At 45.9% G+C, this 17,172-nt stretch overlaps 1 protein-coding gene across 1 annotated transcript in view; it reads right to left on the bottom strand.

The window, feature by feature from the left end:
• cc2d1b (coiled-coil and C2 domain containing 1B) overlaps positions 1–17,172 on the bottom strand; it is a 153,682-nt gene that overhangs the window by 99,637 nt on the left and 36,873 nt on the right. Inside the window, exons 8-10 of the mRNA XM_072510886.1 lie at positions 16,337–16,412; positions 13,943–14,047; positions 12,288–12,418 (exon numbers count right to left, since the gene is read on the bottom strand). Coding sequence (XP_072366987.1) covers positions 12,288–12,418; positions 13,943–14,047; positions 16,337–16,412 — 312 coding nt within the window. The remainder of the gene's footprint in view (positions 1–12,287; positions 12,419–13,942; positions 14,048–16,336; positions 16,413–17,172) is intronic.

Raw genomic sequence — 17,172 nt, 5'->3', positions numbered from 1 at the left:
GGGAACAAAACACCCGCCTACCTGAGTGAAACCACGTTAGTAGAAATAAATAATTTGTATATACTCATGAGATTCTATGTATGTCAAAATAACGAGGGTACAATAATGAGAAATGATTTAATGAAGGTATGTAAAGTTTTAATAGATTGTGGAAAGGGAGAATTGATTTGGCCAAGACAGGACAGTCGGGAAACTAAAATAGGGAAACTTACAAATCAATTGGAAATCATTAAGGTGGCCACAGTCACCGCCAGAAATTGGGAATTAGAGACAGGGGGGTTCGGAGCCATCTGTGCTTCCATCCCCAGAGTGTGGGCGGAGACAAAATTAGATACTGGACTGACTAAAACGGACCCGATAAGGGTACCAGGACCAGAGCATAAGCCCCACCGATAGTATCCAATTAAGCCAGAGGCAGAAAAGGCCGTAGTAGAAATAGTCAAAGGGTTAGTGGAGAGGGGAATCCTAAGGGAGACCACAAGCACCACTAACTCCCCAACCTGGCCTGTAATCAAGCCTGATGGGAGCTATAGGCTCACGATAGACTACACCGGACTGAATAAAGTCACGCCCAAATTGCACCCCATTGTAGCAAACCCCTCGACAATCCTGAACGGACTGTCGCAGGAACATAAAATATTCACAGTATTGGAAAAAGCCCAATGGATTCTGGTCCCTACCATTGGATCCAGAATCCCAGGACAAATTCGCCTTTACAGTAGGGGACAGACAATACACGTGGACTCGCCTACCACAGAGATTCCACAACAGCCCCGCTATCTTCCATCAGGTAATGAGTGACATCCCGAGTAGGGTAGAACTACCAGAGGGCAGCACGGCTCTACAATATGTAGACGATATCCTAATAGCTTCAGGGTCCAAGTCGGGACACCAGGAAGCACTGTACCTAATCCTACACGAGTTAGAAACTGCAGGGTTAAAGATAAGCCCCAAGAAGGCACAAATCGGGAAGGCACAGGTCCTATATCTAGGACACCTTATATCCCAAGGACTTAAAGAAATACCAGCAGATCGGAAGCAGGCAATTCAACAAATGCCATGACCCGTCACCATAAGAGGGGTCAGGAAGGTGTTAGGGTTATTCAACTATAGCCAAAGTTTTATCCCGGGGTTCGCAAAATTGGCCGAACCAATACAGGGACTAGTCAAAGGGGGAAAACTAGCGTTAGAGCCAGTAAAATGGGGACCGGAGCAGGAAGAGGCTTACAATAAACTAAAAACAGAACTAATATCAGCCCCTGGACTAGGGTTACCAGATTTGAATAAAGACTTTCATATCCATTGTAGCAATGAGGGAGGATTCTATTCCGCAGTAGTGACACAGGATCATGGCGACAGGAGGAGACCCATAGGGTACTATTCGACTACAGAGGGACCGACAGTCACCGGGTTGCCAAGATGCATAGCCGCTTTAGATTGTGCCGCCTGGGCCGTAAGAATTAGCGAACCAGTAGTGATGGCAGGGAACATAATCCTCCACATCAAACACACCTTGGTGGAAATGTTAAATACGGGGAAATTGAGGTCAGTCTCAAACATAAGGAGGGCCAAGTGGGAAGCTGTCCTCCTACCTCCAAGCAAGTCCGTAGTAATAGTAAGAGATATAGGGGAGAATCCAGCAGAAGGGATTTTAGATACAGAAGAGCCACACACCTGTGGAGATGTAGACAGAGATGAAGGAAAAGGTAGAATAAAAGACACATCATTAACAACAGCTGAGGAGACCCTCTTTGTAGATGGGTCACGAAAATATGTGGAAGGATCACCCTGGACAGGGTGGGCAGTAGTGAATGATAAGTTAGAAACCATAAGGTCAGGAAGGATTGACGGAGGTCAATCCGCGCAAGTAGCTGAACTAGTGGCGCTCACACAGGCACTAGAGTTACCTGAGGGGAAAACCGTGAACATATACACGGATAGCCGATATGCATTTGGAATTATACATGATTACATGACAACATGGGGAAGGAGAGGGTTCATAACCACTGGCGGAACCCCTATCAAACATCAGCAAAGAATTAAGGCACTATTAAAAGCCAGTGAGATACCCAGAGAAGCCGCAGTAATCAAAATTAAAGCGCACCAGAAGGAGCCAGGAAGAGACAACCTGGATTGGTTGAATTTCAAAGGAAACCATGCAGCTGATGCAGCAACACAACTGGCTCTAGAACAAAAAACGATTAGCGAGCTATCAATAGCAGCTACAGAACCAGTAGAAGAAGATATAGATATTAGGGAATTACAGGAGAACACCCCAAGTGAGGAGAGAGAGAGATGGGAAGCGCAGAGTGCAGCCAAAGGGGCTGATAATGTTTGGAGACAAGAGGATAAGGTGATAGCACCAGAATGCATACAGAACACCCGATTGGAATTACACCATGGGCTCTCGCATGTGGGTAGAGAGGCCATGATAACCAGCTTAGGAAGAGAATGGTGGTGGAAAGGGATGGGAAGAGACGTAGCTCGACACTGCCACCGATGCGTGATATGTACACAACACAACCCTGGTAAACCCATCAAAATTAAAATGGGACACCAACCCAGACTCAAGGGACCCTGGGAACACCTGCAAATGGATTTCACAGGGCCACTACCACAATCCCATGGAAAAACTTATTGTCTGGTCATCATAGACCAATTCACCCGGCGAGTAGAAGCATTCCCTACTAGAAATTGTACTGCTACCACAGTAGCCAGAATATTGGCAGAGGAAGTAATCCCTAGATGGGGAGCGCCCCTACAAATTGATTCGGACCAGGGGACACACTTCACTGGGAAAGTGATGAAAACAGTATGTAAGCTGATGGGGATAAAACAAAAATTCCATATACCCTATCATCCACAGAGTTCTGGGATGGTGGAACGTATGAATAGAACACTTAAGAATACATTAGCTAAAGCCACGCAAACATCGGGAAAAATGTGGACAGAGGTGTTGCCCACTATACTAATGAGACTAAGAGCTACTACAAACCGGACAACCGGATTAACCCCTTATGAGCTAATGACAGGACCGGCGATGCAATTACCAGAAAGCATTATAACAGGTGGGACCGATGTAGGTCCGCTAAAAGACAGAATCAGGAGATATGTTTCGGAACTGAGCACCCAGCTAAAAGGGATGCGCAAATTCGTAAAAGACAATCAGGAACAAAAAGACACACAAAGGGAGCTTGAAATATTCCCTGATGTCCCAGCAGCGGGACGTCGCGTCCTAATAAAAACACTCCCTGTTAAGCCAGGATTTGCCCCAAGATGGAATGGGCCATATGAAGTGACAATTAGTGGAGACACCTGTGCCTGTATTGACATAAGAGGGAAGGGAACATGGAAACACTGGACCCAGATAAAATTGTATAAACCTGAACATGAATGAACTAATCCGATTGCTTTCCCCCAAACACAGGAGGAGACCGCGAGCGAAGGACCAGTGTACTCGGAAAGTGTAGAACAGTTCTGCAACCAAGCAGACAGACAGATTATAAACTATAGTGTTAGAATTGATACTTGGACTTCCGGGTGCGGCGATGACCAGCTGAGTCACACGTTTCGGCAGCTCCCGTTGGAACGGACTTTTGGGCTCTTGATAGGAGCCCCAACGGCAATTTAAACGGCCAAAAACACTGTGCGGTAAACCAGAAGGGAATCCCCCCCCGGACACACATGGATAAGAGAGAGGATAGCGGCCGGATTGCGGAGGATCCTCTGGAGCAGCGGCAAGGAAGGGAAGCTCAAAGCAAGATGGCGTCGGAAGGTGGCCGCTTGTTATGGGGCCCGGACCAACAAGAGTTCATGCGGCGCTGTGTGGAAGAGCTGAAAAAGGAGTTGAAGAAGGAGCTGTTGGCCCCGATATTACAGGCGATTGAAGGGCTAAAGGAGGAACAGAGGACACAAGAGCTGGAGCTTTGGGTCGTGAAGGCAAAGGCTGCTGAAAATGAAGATGAAATACAGGGCCTGGTGGTGAAGACAGATACGCACGAGGCACAGCACAAAAGGTGTGTGGAAAGGTTGGAAGTACTGGAGAATAACTCGAGGAGGAAGAATCTAAGAGTTCTGGGTCTTCCCGAAGGCGCAGAAGGGGCGGACGTCGGGACATATGTGAGCACGATGCTTCACTCGCTAATGGGATCGGAGGCCCCGACGGGCCCCTTGGAGGTGGAGGGAGCTTATCGAGTTCTGGCGTGAAGACCGAAGGCTGGAGAAATACCCCGAGCTATAGTGGTGAGGTTTCTCCGCTATAATGACAGAGAGATGGTCCTCAGATGGGCGAAGAAAACTCGGAGCTGTAGGTGGGAGAACGCGGTGATCCGCGTATACCAGGATTGGAGTGTGGAGGTGGCGAGAAGGAGGGCAAGTTTTAATCGGGCTAAGGCGGTGCTTCACAAAAAGAAGATCCAGTTTGGAATGTTGCAACCGGCGAGACTGTGGGTCACACACCAAGGGAAGCACCACTACTTTGAGACGGCAGAAGAGGCGTGGACATTCATTGTGGACGAGAAGCTGGAATAGTCGGGCAAGAGAAAGAACTTTTGGGACAAAGTGGCGGGGTGATTATGTGGGGCGAGGGAACAAAAAAAGGAGGGGATGGTTTTTTCAATTTGTTAATTTTGCGATCCTGGAACTTTTCTCTCTTCCCCATGTTTGGGGGGGGGGGGGGGGGGGAAGAGTGTATGAGGAACTGTGGGCGACGGCCATTAGGGGCGGGGCCGAGTGGGAACAGCGGGCTTTGTTCCCGCGCTATGGTAATTATGGGACGCAGGAAGGAGGGGGCCTCGCACCGTGGGGGCCGAGGACAAGGGGGGAAGCCGAGGTCAGCCAGAGTTCGCTGACTTCTGGGAGCAACATGGGGGGTGCAACTCCGCTAGAGGGGGATCTAGCGGAGGGGGGGGGGGTTAACTGGGTTGCTGCTGCTAAGGAGAAGGGGGAGCGGTTATGGGATGGGGTGGTCGAGGCGGGAGGGCGCCGTCGGGGGGATATACGGGTACGTGGGAACCGGGTGAGGAGCTGGGTTAAAAAAGGGGATGGCGAGTCGACAAGGGGGGGGGGGTAAAGAGCCCCCCAACCCGGCTGATCACGTGGAACGTGAGAGGGCTGAACGGGCCGATTAAAAGGGCGCGGGTACTCGCACACCTAAAGACAGATGTGGTTATGTTGCAGGAGACGCATCTGAAACTGATAGACCAGGTCAGACTACGTAAAGGATGGGTGGGGCAGGTGTTTCATTCGGGTTTAGATGCGAAGAACAGGGGGGTGGCTATCTTAGTGGGGAAACGGGTACTATTTGAGGCAAAGACCATAGTGGCGGATAGTGGGGGTAGATATGTGATGGTGAGTGGCAGATTGCAAGGGGAGGCAGTGGTTCTGGTGAACGTATATGCCCCGAACTGGGATGATGCAAATTTTATGAGGCGTATGTTGGGACGTATCCCGGACCTGGAGGCGGGAAAGTTGGTAATGGGGGGAGACTTCAATACGGTGCTTGATCCAGGGCTGGACCGGTCGAGGTCCAGGACCGGGAGGAGGCCGGCAGCGGCCAGGGTACTCAAGGACTTCATGGAACAGATGGGAGGGGTAGACCCCTGGAGATTTAGTAGGCCTAGGAGTAAGGAGTTCTCATTTTTCTCCCATGCTCATAGAGTATACTCACGGATAGACTTTTTTGTCTTGGGAAGGGCACTGATTCCGAAGGTGACAGGGACGGAATATACGGCCGTAGCCATTTCGGACCACGCTCCACATTGGGTAGACCTGGAGGTAGGAGAGGTAAAAGAACAGCACCCAATCTGGAGAATGGATATGGGCTTATTGGCGGATGAGGGGGTATGTTTAAGGGTGAGGGGGTGCATCGAAAGGCACTTGGAGCTTATTGACAACGGAGAGATTCAGGTGGGAGTGGTCTGGGAGGCGTTGAAGGCAGTGGTTAGAGGGGAACTGATATACATAAGGGTACATAAAGGGAAGCAAGAGGGTAAAGAAAGCGAGCGATTGCTGAAAGAACCTCTGAGGGTGGACAGGCAATATGCGGAGGCACCGGAGGAGGGACTGTACAGGGAAAGACAAAGGCTACATGTGGAATTTGACCTGCTGACCACGGGTAAGGCAGAGGCACAGTGGAGGAGAGCACAGGGTGTACAGTATGAGTATGGAGAGTAGGCGAGTCGGCTACTGGCCCACCAATTGAGGAAGAGGGGAGCAGCGAGGGAGATAGGTGGGGTGAGAGATGAGGAGGGAGAGATGGAACGGGGAGCGGAGAGAGTGAACGGGGTGTTCAAGGCATTTTATGAGAGGTTATATAAGGCTCAGCCCCCGGAAGGGAAGGAGGGAATGATGCATTTCCTGGATCAGCTGGAATTCCCTAAGGTGGAGGAGCAGGAGAGGGCGGGACTGGGAGCACAGATTGAGATGGAGGAGGTGGTAAAAGGGATTGGGAGCATGCAGGCGGGGAAGGCCCTGGGACCGGACAGATTCCCGGTGGAATTTTATAGGAAGTATATGGACCTACTGGCCCCGCTTTTGACGAGAACCTTTAATGAGGCCAGGGAAAAGGGGCAGCTGCCCCCGACTATGTCGGAGGCAACGATATCGCTCCTTTTGAAGGAAAAAGACCCACTGCAGTGTGGGTCCTACAGGCCCATTTCCCTTTTAAATGTAGATGCTAAGCTCCTGGCTAAGGTGATGGCGACGAGGATAGAGGACTGTGTCCCGGGGGTGGTCTACGAGGATCAAACTGGGTTCGTTAAGGGGAGACAGCTGAACACGAACATACGGAGGTTGCTAGGGGTATTGATGATGCCCCCACCAGAGGGGGAGGCGGAGATAGTGGTGCCGATGGACGCCGAGAAAGCATTCGACAGAGTGGAGTGGGATTATCTGTGGGAGGTGCTGAGGAGATTTGGTTTTGGAGAAGGGTATATCGGATGGGTACAGCTGCTGTATAGGGCCCCGGTGGCGAGCGTGGTCACGAACAGACAGAGGTCGGACTACTTCCGTCTTCATAGAGGGACGAGGCAGGGGTGTCCCCTGTCTCCGTTACTGTTTGCATTGGCGATTGAGCCCCTGGCCATAGCACTGAGGGGCTCCAGGAAGTGGAGGGGAGTACTCAGGGGAGGAGAAGAACACCGGGTATCTTTGTATGCAGATGATTTATTGCTGTATGTTGCGGACCCAGTGGAGGGGATGCCTGAGATAATGCAGACACTTAGGGAGTTTGGGGAATTTTCGGGGTATAAATTGAATATGGGGAAGAGTGAGTTGTTTGTGGTGCATCCGGGAGAGCAGAGCAGGGGAATAGATGACTTACTGCTGAGGAAGGTGACAAGAGATTTCCAGTACTTAGGGATTCAGATAGCCAGGAGTTGGGGAACCTTACATAGGCTTAATTTAACAAGATTGGTGGAACAGATGGAGGAGGATTTTAAGAGATGGGACATGGTGCCTCTGTCACTGGTGGGTAGGGTGCAGGCGGTCAAAATGTTAGTCCTCCCGAGATTCCTTTTTGTGTTTCAGTGCCTTCTGGTGATGGTCACAAAGGCTTTTTTCAAGAGAATTGAGAAAAGTGTCATGAGTTTTGTGTGGGCCGGGAAGACCCCGAGAGTGAGGAGGGGGTTCTTGCAGCGTAGCAGGGATAGGGGGGGGCTGGCACTACCGAGCCTAAGTGAATACTACTGGGCCGCCAATATCTCAATGGTGTGTAAGTGGATGGGAGAAGGGGAGGGAGCGGCGTGGAAGAGATTGGAGATGGCGTCCTGCAAAGGAACCAGCCTACAAGCAATGGTGACGGCGCCGTTGCCGTTCTCTCCGAAGAAATACACCACAAGTCCAGTGGTGGTGGCAACACAAAAAATTTGGGGGCAGTGGAGACGACATAGGGGAAGGACGGGAGCCTCGGTGCGGTCCCCGATAAGAAATAACCATAGGTTTGTCCCGGGGAGAATGGATGGGGGATTTGGAGCATGGCAGAGAGCTGGGGTTGTGCAACTGAGAGATCTGTTCGTAGACGGGACGTTTGAGAGTCTGGGAGCGTTGACGGAAAAATATGGGTTGCCCCAAGGGAATGAATTTTGATACATGCAACTGAGGGCTTTTGCGAGGCAGCAGGTGAGGGAATTCCCGCAGCTCCCGATGCAGGAGATTCAAGATAGAGTGATCTCAGGGACATGGGTGGGGGATGGTAGGGTGTCGGATATATACAGGGAAATGAGGGATGAGGGGGAGATCATGGTGGATGAGCTGAAGGGGAAATGGGAAGAAGAGCTGGGGGAAGAGATTGAGGAGGGGCTGTGGACTGATGCCCTACGTAGGGTAAACTCGTCGTCCTCGTGCGCCAGGCTAAGCCTGATACAATTCAAGGTTTTACACAGGGCGCATATGACCGGAGCAAGGCTCAGTAAATTTTTTGGGGTAGAGGATAGGTGTGGGAGATGCTCGAGAAGCCCAGCAAACCACACCCACATGTTTTGGTCATGTCCGGCACTGCAGGGGTTCTGGGTGGGGGTGGCAAAGGGGCTTTCGAAGGTGGTGGGGGTCCGGGTCAAGCCAGGCTGGAGGTTGGCTATATTCGGGGTTGCAGAAGAGCCGGGAGTGCAGGAGGCGAAAGAGGCTGATGTCTTGGCCTTTGCGTCCCTAGTAGCCCGGCGAAGGATATTGCTTATGTGGAAAGAAGCCAAACCCCTGGGCGTGGAGACCTGGATAAATGACATGGCAGGGTTTATAAAACTAGAACGGATAAAGTTCGCACTAAGGGATTCGGCTCAAGGGTTCACCAGGCGGTGGCAACCGTTCATTGACTACCTCGCAGAACGATAAAGGAAATGGGAAGGTAACAGCAGCAACCCAGGAGGGAGGGGGGGAGCCCGGGCGGGTCCTCAGGGGTGTTTTTGTACAGATATTTGTATTAGGCTATGTATATTGGATTGTTTGATTTTATTTTTGGAGAGTCATTATTTTTGATATGGCAGTTGCCATTTAGTTTATATATATATTATTTATTTATTTGTTAAAAACGGCCACTGTTATTTATACTGTTTTATTGTTGTAAAAAGGAAAACCTTTGTATTGTTTTATTTGGCCAAAAAATTTGAATAAAATATATTTTAAAAAAAAAAAGAATTGATACTTGCTCGTTGTAAAAATGTGTGTAACCACGGGTGTGATTATGATACTTTGCGTTGTCGCGACTGTAAATTTGACTGGGCTAGAGGATAATCTATTTTACAAAGCCCACATAAACTTACACGGGAATCGATCTGTATGCTACCCATTAGCACAGCTGGTAGAAGCCCTATTTGTAGCCACCCCTGGGTGGGTCCCGAATCCCACCGACTCTGGGGACGGGGAGCTCCAAAAGGAGGGAGGGAAAGCTGGTCAAGATACAGCAAGCTATCCGCTTTGTTTGACAGGGCAGGGATGGGGATGTGCCCTGGTCCCCACAAATAATTCCTGCATACGGATGCAATGCATCCACCAGCATTGTCGGGTTAATAAAGGGCAGTTTACTTGCACCTGCAATGAACTAAAATGCCTGAACATAACAGCAGGAAGACAGCTCATGTGTGGGCAGTGCAATGGGAGTCACGTAAGCTCAGCCACATGGACATACCCGTTTGATATTTACCAGGTGGTGGAATCCAACCGGGAGTCAGGGGAACCGAAAAATTGGGAATACATGCAGACTCATAATCAGGACTCTACATGCTACCGGGCAAAGGAGGGATACGTCTTCCTCTTCAATGGAACGTACGCGACACAAACACTACATCTCCCATGCCTTTTTGCAGTAGGAACCATAGGACCACTCACCATACCATGCCCTCAGAATGGACATATTCGGAGAAGAATAGTGACCCGGGCTATCAGCAAGGAATTCTGCGCTGATTGGGAAACCCCGGGCACATTAGGATCATCCCTGGGGTACGGGTTCCTCGGGACTCTATCTCTAGGGGGAGCAGCAGGAGTGATTAGTGCTAAGAACAGAAATGTAATTGTTTGTGGATTAACAATCTTGGGAAACAGTATCTCAAAAGCGCTAGAGGGTATCAACCAAGAAATGGCTGAACTCAGATTATATGCACAACAGACACGGTATGCAGTAGACTACCAGTTAGCCCAACAAGGGGGAGTGTGTACAATCATGGGAGATAAATGTATAACCCATGTCATAGACGAATCCTATAATATTAGAGGCCATTCACAATATCAGGGAACAACTGGATAACTTCAGACAGGGACCCACAAAAGGACGTAGCTGGCTAGAGGGACTAGTGGGAAATACATCGGGACCCTATTTAATACACGGACTGGTCATGTTCATATCGGTCACACTGGTGTGCTGCCTTAGCTTTGGGTGTCTAAAAATCTGCTGTAGTACCGTAACAAAGGTCGTGTCAGGAGCCAGTGTCACCCTTAACGAAACCACAATATTCCCCGAAGACTCCAGGAGATGCGGAGAAAGACGGGACGTTGTGGACCTATACCTATGAGAGGTACCGTGGTGTTGGTCTACGGGGCTGTTGGGGCGACAACAGCCCGGACCAAAAGGAGGGGTTGAAGTGGGAAATGGTTCAGAAGGGCACTTGGCACAGAAGATGGCTGCCTGACACACAAGATGGAGACATAGAGAATAAAGCAGACATAACTGATGCCTGGTGTCCAGCGGGGTGCCAGTAGAACAGATAGGAACAGATCCAGGACAAAGGAAGCCAGACATAAAGATTAAGAAATACATAAATGCGGGACACCACTTGAATAAAGCTGACTTCAGCCAAGGTGTACACAATGATATGCTAATACGAATGTCTTGGGCCATTTCCTAAAACAAAGGGACAATCTTATACCTTCCTGCTGCTGCCTGTAACCTGTTAAACCTCTTTGACTGTGGCCATGTGTAAATGGCAAAATGCTTACAAATAGCAATGTACAATCTATAAAATGTTTAAAGATAACAAGGTGATAATTGTTTTGTATCTGGGCTCATTGTGAACCCGAAGTGGCTGTTTAAAGATAACAAGGTGATAATTGTTTTGTATCTGGGCTCATTGTGATAGTGATGTACAATCTATAAAATGATTAAAGAAAACAAGGTGATAATTATTTTGTATCTGGGTTCATTGTGAACCCGAAGTGGCTGTTTAAAGATAACAAGGTGATACTTGTTTTGTATCTGGGCTCATTGTGAACCCAAAGTATAAAATGAATGACTACCATTCAAACCGGGAGAAAGGCTGACTACTGTACCGCGGGGTACGTACGCTTTCTCCCGAAGCTTCGTGTAACAATAAAACTGCATTTATCTGATCACAGCAAGTCTGACTCTTGAAGTGGTTGATTTTTCCCACAACAATGGGGTTTAGCATTTATTGCCCACCCGTGAGGATATTTAAAAATCAACCACATTGCTGTGGGTCTGGAGTCACACGTAAACCAGATCAGTTAAGGACGAGGAAATCTATCAAAGAAACAGATGGATTTTTACAACAATTGACAATGATTTGGCGGCACAGTGGCACAGCGATTAGCACTGCTGCCTCACAGCGTCAGGGACCCGGGTTAGAGTCTGACCTCGGGTAACTGTCTCTGTGGAGTTTGTACATTCTTCCCGTGTCTGCGTGGGTTTCCTCCGGGTGCTCAGGTTTCCTCCCACAGTCCAAAGATGTGCAGGTTAGGTGGATTGGCCATGCTAAGTTGCCCCTTAGGGTGGAGTTGCACAAATAGGTTGGGGGAATTGGACCTAAGTAGGGTGGTCTTTTGAAGAGTAGGTGCAGATTCAATTGGCTGAATGGCCTCTTACTGCACTGTAGGGATTCTATGATTTCATTGTCACCTTCAGACCTTCAATTCCAGATTTTTTATTGAATTCAAATTACACCATCTGCCACGGTAGGATTCAAATTAGGGACCCAGAGCATTACCGTGTCTCCAGATCACTAGTCCAGCGACAACAACACTGCCTCCCCGAGGATGAGAGGATTTTTACAAGGATAACAATATCTAGTATGTATAACAAAGTGAGATCTCATTGTGACCCTTTTCTTTCAGCTAGGATTCCCAAAAATAAATGACTCCAACAAAAGTTAAGTGTGGCATTGTATCTGTTTCATAATCATCACTGGAAATGAAAAGTCTGCTTATACTCACTAAGTCTCACACATGAATAATGACTTATAGCCAAGATAACCAAGATACCTGGGGTACTGCACCGTAGCAAGCAATCAAATTAAAAGGGAACCAGAGAAAAATAGTCAAGAATGCCCCACCAAGAATTTACCTACCTTTGCTATTCTCTCATGCATCCTTGCTTTACGGTCATTTCCATTAGTTTTAGCTTGGGCTGCTGCTGTTTTGTATTTCTCCATTCTTTGATGTAGAGCCTCTAAAATATCTTTGGGTGGTGGAGGTAGGCCTAAAATCACAAGCATGAAATGGCCCTACTTTAGTTAACAAATATTCAATAGAAATTCTTGAATTCAACTATCAAAAGCTGTTGCACAAATATTTAACAAAACAAACTACCAGTTTGGAGAAATCATTTTATCTACTTCAATCTATAATGGTTTGCCCTATCCTCCTCACCCTTCCCACTTACCCCATTCACAGTATCTCTCCTAACTTTGTTTTCTTATCCACCCAACTGGCTTCTCTCTCATCCCAATTACTGGTTCAATTTTCTCCCTGCTCTCTAGCCCTTTTTGACTTGAATAATGTCATTGGTCCTGACCCAGGTGAAACGCCACAGGAGATGACTCAATCCCACATCCCATTTCTGAATAAGGCAGAGTGCCCTTGCTGAATAATTATATCCCTATGCTCATCAACAGACTAGCAGGGGTCTGCTTAATACCCCTGGTACATCACACTACATTGTGAATTGCAAGGAAGACCCACTTCCCTTCACTATGGCACAATTTATTAGGCACAATTTATTAGGCACACATGAAGTGTCATTGACCCAATTCACTAAATAGACAGCAAACTATGTTAAGGAAAAATAACAGCTTCACTGCAAGTGGCTGATCCAATCTAACATTTCCAATGTTTTTAACATCCAAGTCCCTAAAGCACAAACGTTGGGTCACAATACGAAGGGGAAATAAAAACATGCCCATCTCAAAATGACAAAATAGAATTTAAATCGAAAACTTGGATAATGTTTTATGATGTTCTAATACTATGTTGAGGTTCATGTAGCCAAAAACTAAGAGCAAACGTTTAGGACATCAGCTAAATTACAGAAAAGATTAACAACTTTATAACAAAATATTATTCTGCTATGTGCAGAGGCCACCTTGTTATTTCTACCATTCTGAAACCCTGTCCAAATACGAAAGAATTGCACAAACTGTTTAATGCTGGAAATACTCAATTTAGGATGCCAACAGTCTTTGTATGACTCCAATGTTCAATGGTAGGAAGGAAATTATATATATCATTGCAATCCAATAGTCCTAAGGCTAATTAGTCAAAAATCTAGATTTAAGGTCCAAAGTAGCAGATGTTTTTAAAACAGAACAAAATCTCATCTTTCTGACAATGAGAACATTCTAGATCCACAAACAATTTAGCAAGGCTTTAACTAACTAAAATATTTCTGTTCATATCTTTCCAAATACCTTGCATAATTGAATAAACATGTCAAATAATAGTTGAAAAATAAAATATTTAGTTTAATAAACGTCAAAGTTGTCAGCATCAATTCCATTTTCTGTTTCCAGCCCCAGCTACATTTCCCCCAAGCTCAGCCAGTTTCCATTATTGATTGTACTCATTATTGATTTAAACAGAGGAGGAAGCAAACGTTTTGAAGCTTCAAACTCTCAAATCACTGATCCATTTATTATAATTTTAAAATGCTTATCTTTCCCATTAAATAACAGAGGTAAATATGTTTCATGCTATCAATAACACTGCACACTTAAACACATTGTACCAGACTCTACAGCGACTGGAGGTTCAGTTTTGGGGTCCATTCCTTGCTGATCAGGAAGAGTTACCACACTGGAAGGGCTCGGTGATTTTTCTTGGGCTGAAGCATCTGTTAAAACATTTGAATAAATTAACATTTTAAAAAAAAAGATGTCACTTTATGATAAAAGGTAACAAATTTGTATTCAGCATAGGAAATGTTTAACCTGGCAGAAAATCATTTAACTGGTAACAGGCAACAGCAGGTAAGAAATTAATAGTCTGCCAGGCGGCAGAACTGTGCTCGGAGTGGCTGATCAGGCTGGTTTGAAAAAACAAGACACCATGGATTTGTTTTGCATATTTAATACTGATTTGTTCTGGCTGGCCAGTCTAATAATTATGACTAGCTAAAAACGAGATAATAAAAACATTTCAAGTGGTTATGACTATTGCAAAGATTAAATTACTTTCATGTCTGGCATGCAAAAAGATCTATACATACATGCCTAAACTTGCGTCCCTATCATGTCCGAGTTGATATGTCAGCAGTACTATCTTTAGGATGGATCTGTAAAATTCATCTAGCATCTTTAAAAAAGGTTGCTTTTCTTTCTTTTCCCCAAAAATATTTGTTGAAATGTGTATTTTGCCAACATAAATTGCACCATGTGCAAATCTTACCAAAATGCAATTAATTAAAAAATGGCAGAGTGAATAAATACACAGAAAAATATAGCAATGAGCCATACACATCAGGAAAGTCCCAGATTCCTCTCTTGGATCAGTTGATGCCAGCCATTTACAGTACCTGCAGGTCCTACAGTTCATGGGAACCAATTTGAGGAACAGTAATGTAGAACCACATTTGTGCACAGTATATTGTTAAAAATTATTGAATGCACCCTAACAACTGTTCCCAGTCCAGGCATTGGGAAGACAAATTCTGGTGTTGAGCATTCTGCCAGCACTATACCCGTGTTACATTGTGACTGTGACAGAAAGAGGTAATGGGAAAGTAAAGATCAGGCCGTAGATTTTGCCAAGTAACTGTTATTATTGTGTAGATCTGCTTGTCGCCCTGAACTCCCGCCATACACAATCAATTTTACATATACAAGTCAACATTTTCAAGGGAATGGGTATCCTGGGGCTCCTTGAAAAACTACCTGCTTCGACAGTGACTGTTGCACTTCAAAAACAAGAGGCGCGTGGATGTGTCAGGAATAATCCTTGGAGGGCTCTCAAATTATTTCAGTTGTCAGGACGGTGGAGAGAGCACTATAATTCACTCCAGTATCAGGGGCAGCACGGTGGTGCAGTGGTTAGCACTGCTGCCTATGGCTCTGAGGACCCAGGTTCAATCCCGGCCCTGGGTCACTGTCCTTGTGGAGTTTGCAAATTCTCCCCATGTTTGTGTGGGTTTCACCCCCACAACCCAAAGATGTGCAGGGTAAGTGGATTGGCCACTCTAAATTGCCCCTTAATTGGAAAAAATGAATTGGGTACTCTAAATTTATTTTAAAAAAGATCAGGCTTCACGGTGACTTTCCTTGGTCAAAAGAATCACTTGGATGGAATACTAAATTGTAGTGATGTATCCAGTACAAAAGTACAACTTCAGATGGGAAATTTTCATGAAAACACGAGAATGGTTCAGGATTGCTGAACTTGCTGACCATTTCTCAGGGATTCATGAGATTGCAAATGAGGAGTGTTGAAATTTATGCATATATAAAAGCCATTTTATGTATTTTTGCATAGATTGGCACTGTAAAGAGAGAAAAATTAAATGCTTGAATGGACTGAAATCATGTGCGATACTTATGAATTTGCACAGTGTGTGGTGCAATGTGTCTACGTCAACAGAATTCAGATCAGCTACAGGTCAGAGCAATATGGACTTACTTGGAATCATAGAATTTACAGTGCAGAAGGAGGCCATTCGGCCCATCGATTCTGCACCGGCCCTTGGAAAGAGCACCCTACCCAAGCCCACACATCCACCCTGTCCCTGTAACCCAGCAACCCCACCCAACCTTTTTGGACACTGAGGGAAATTTAGTATGGCCAATCCACCTAACCTGCACATCTTTGGACTGTGGGAGGAAAATGGAGGACTCGGAGGAAACCCACGCAGATACGGGGAGAATGTGCAGACTCCACACAGACAGTGACCCAATCGAACCTGGAGCTGTGAAGCAACTGTGCTAACCACCGTGCTACAATGCTGCCCTTACTTAAAACCTGTGTACTAATACAATAAAGTCACTATTTTGTATGTGGGTGAGAGTTTAAAAATAATAAACCCAGAGTTTAGTTTTCCTCCCAAGTTGCAATACACTGTCACTGAAAATGTTATAACTGGACAGAAATGAAGCCAACAATTCTACAATATTAAAAATCTATGCATTCACACCTGCTGGTGATGGTGGCAGATTACTCAGATCCACAGGCTCCCCCCTGTCCAAAGCCTTTATTACAACATCAAATTTCTGAAGAAACAAGAAATGGAAAATACTTTTAAATCTGGTGTATAACTATTATATATTACAAATATTACGTGGTCACACTAGTCCAAAATAATTGCATCTGTAGTGGAGCTGTAAACATAACATTACAGGGTGGAGCCAGCTCTGAAACAAAATAAACTGACCTTTGGAATCAAGGAGGAGGAAAATTTATAGCAAGTCAAATAAATAAAACATATAACATGCATTTTAAAAATTTGTTTCTACAAGTTCACATCTTCTGAAACCCATATTATTGTAAAAAGTTTCCTATACAATGCAGATTTCAGGGACATCGACGGAATATGACATTCCACAAATCCATTGCTTCTTCCAATAGGCTTAATTATTTCCTATATTATTTGTTAAGATATCCTTGTGGCATTCAACCGAGGTTTTGACATTGTCAAAGTACTATTAATCACTGTATGGCAATTACCATGTTACGGGAATTGCTAATTAAACATGTCACGTTGATTAGCCGAGAAGTACAGACAGCTGGAACATTTTGGGTTGAGAGTTCCTTGTGGACTAGTTGCTACGAGGAAGTGTCTTACAATAAACCTGCTTGAACCCAAAAGATCAGACTGATTCTTCCATCATAGCTCCTGATTGTGAGTAACAGATGTGACAGTGTCAAGCCGATCAAATGGAATAAAGAATAAAAGAGTCACTAAATCAATGATCTTACCAGTCTGATTTCTCATAAAATCACACATTGCATTGTTTGCAGATAACTCCGGTG

The sequence above is a fragment of the Scyliorhinus torazame genome, chromosome 7 (genome assembly GCF_047496885.1).
Source record: "Scyliorhinus torazame isolate Kashiwa2021f chromosome 7, sScyTor2.1, whole genome shotgun sequence".
Lineage (NCBI taxonomy): Eukaryota > Metazoa > Chordata > Chondrichthyes > Carcharhiniformes > Scyliorhinidae > Scyliorhinus > Scyliorhinus torazame.
Note: the sequence above shows the minus strand (reverse complement) of the source record. Positions and strands in the feature narration are given on the sequence as shown.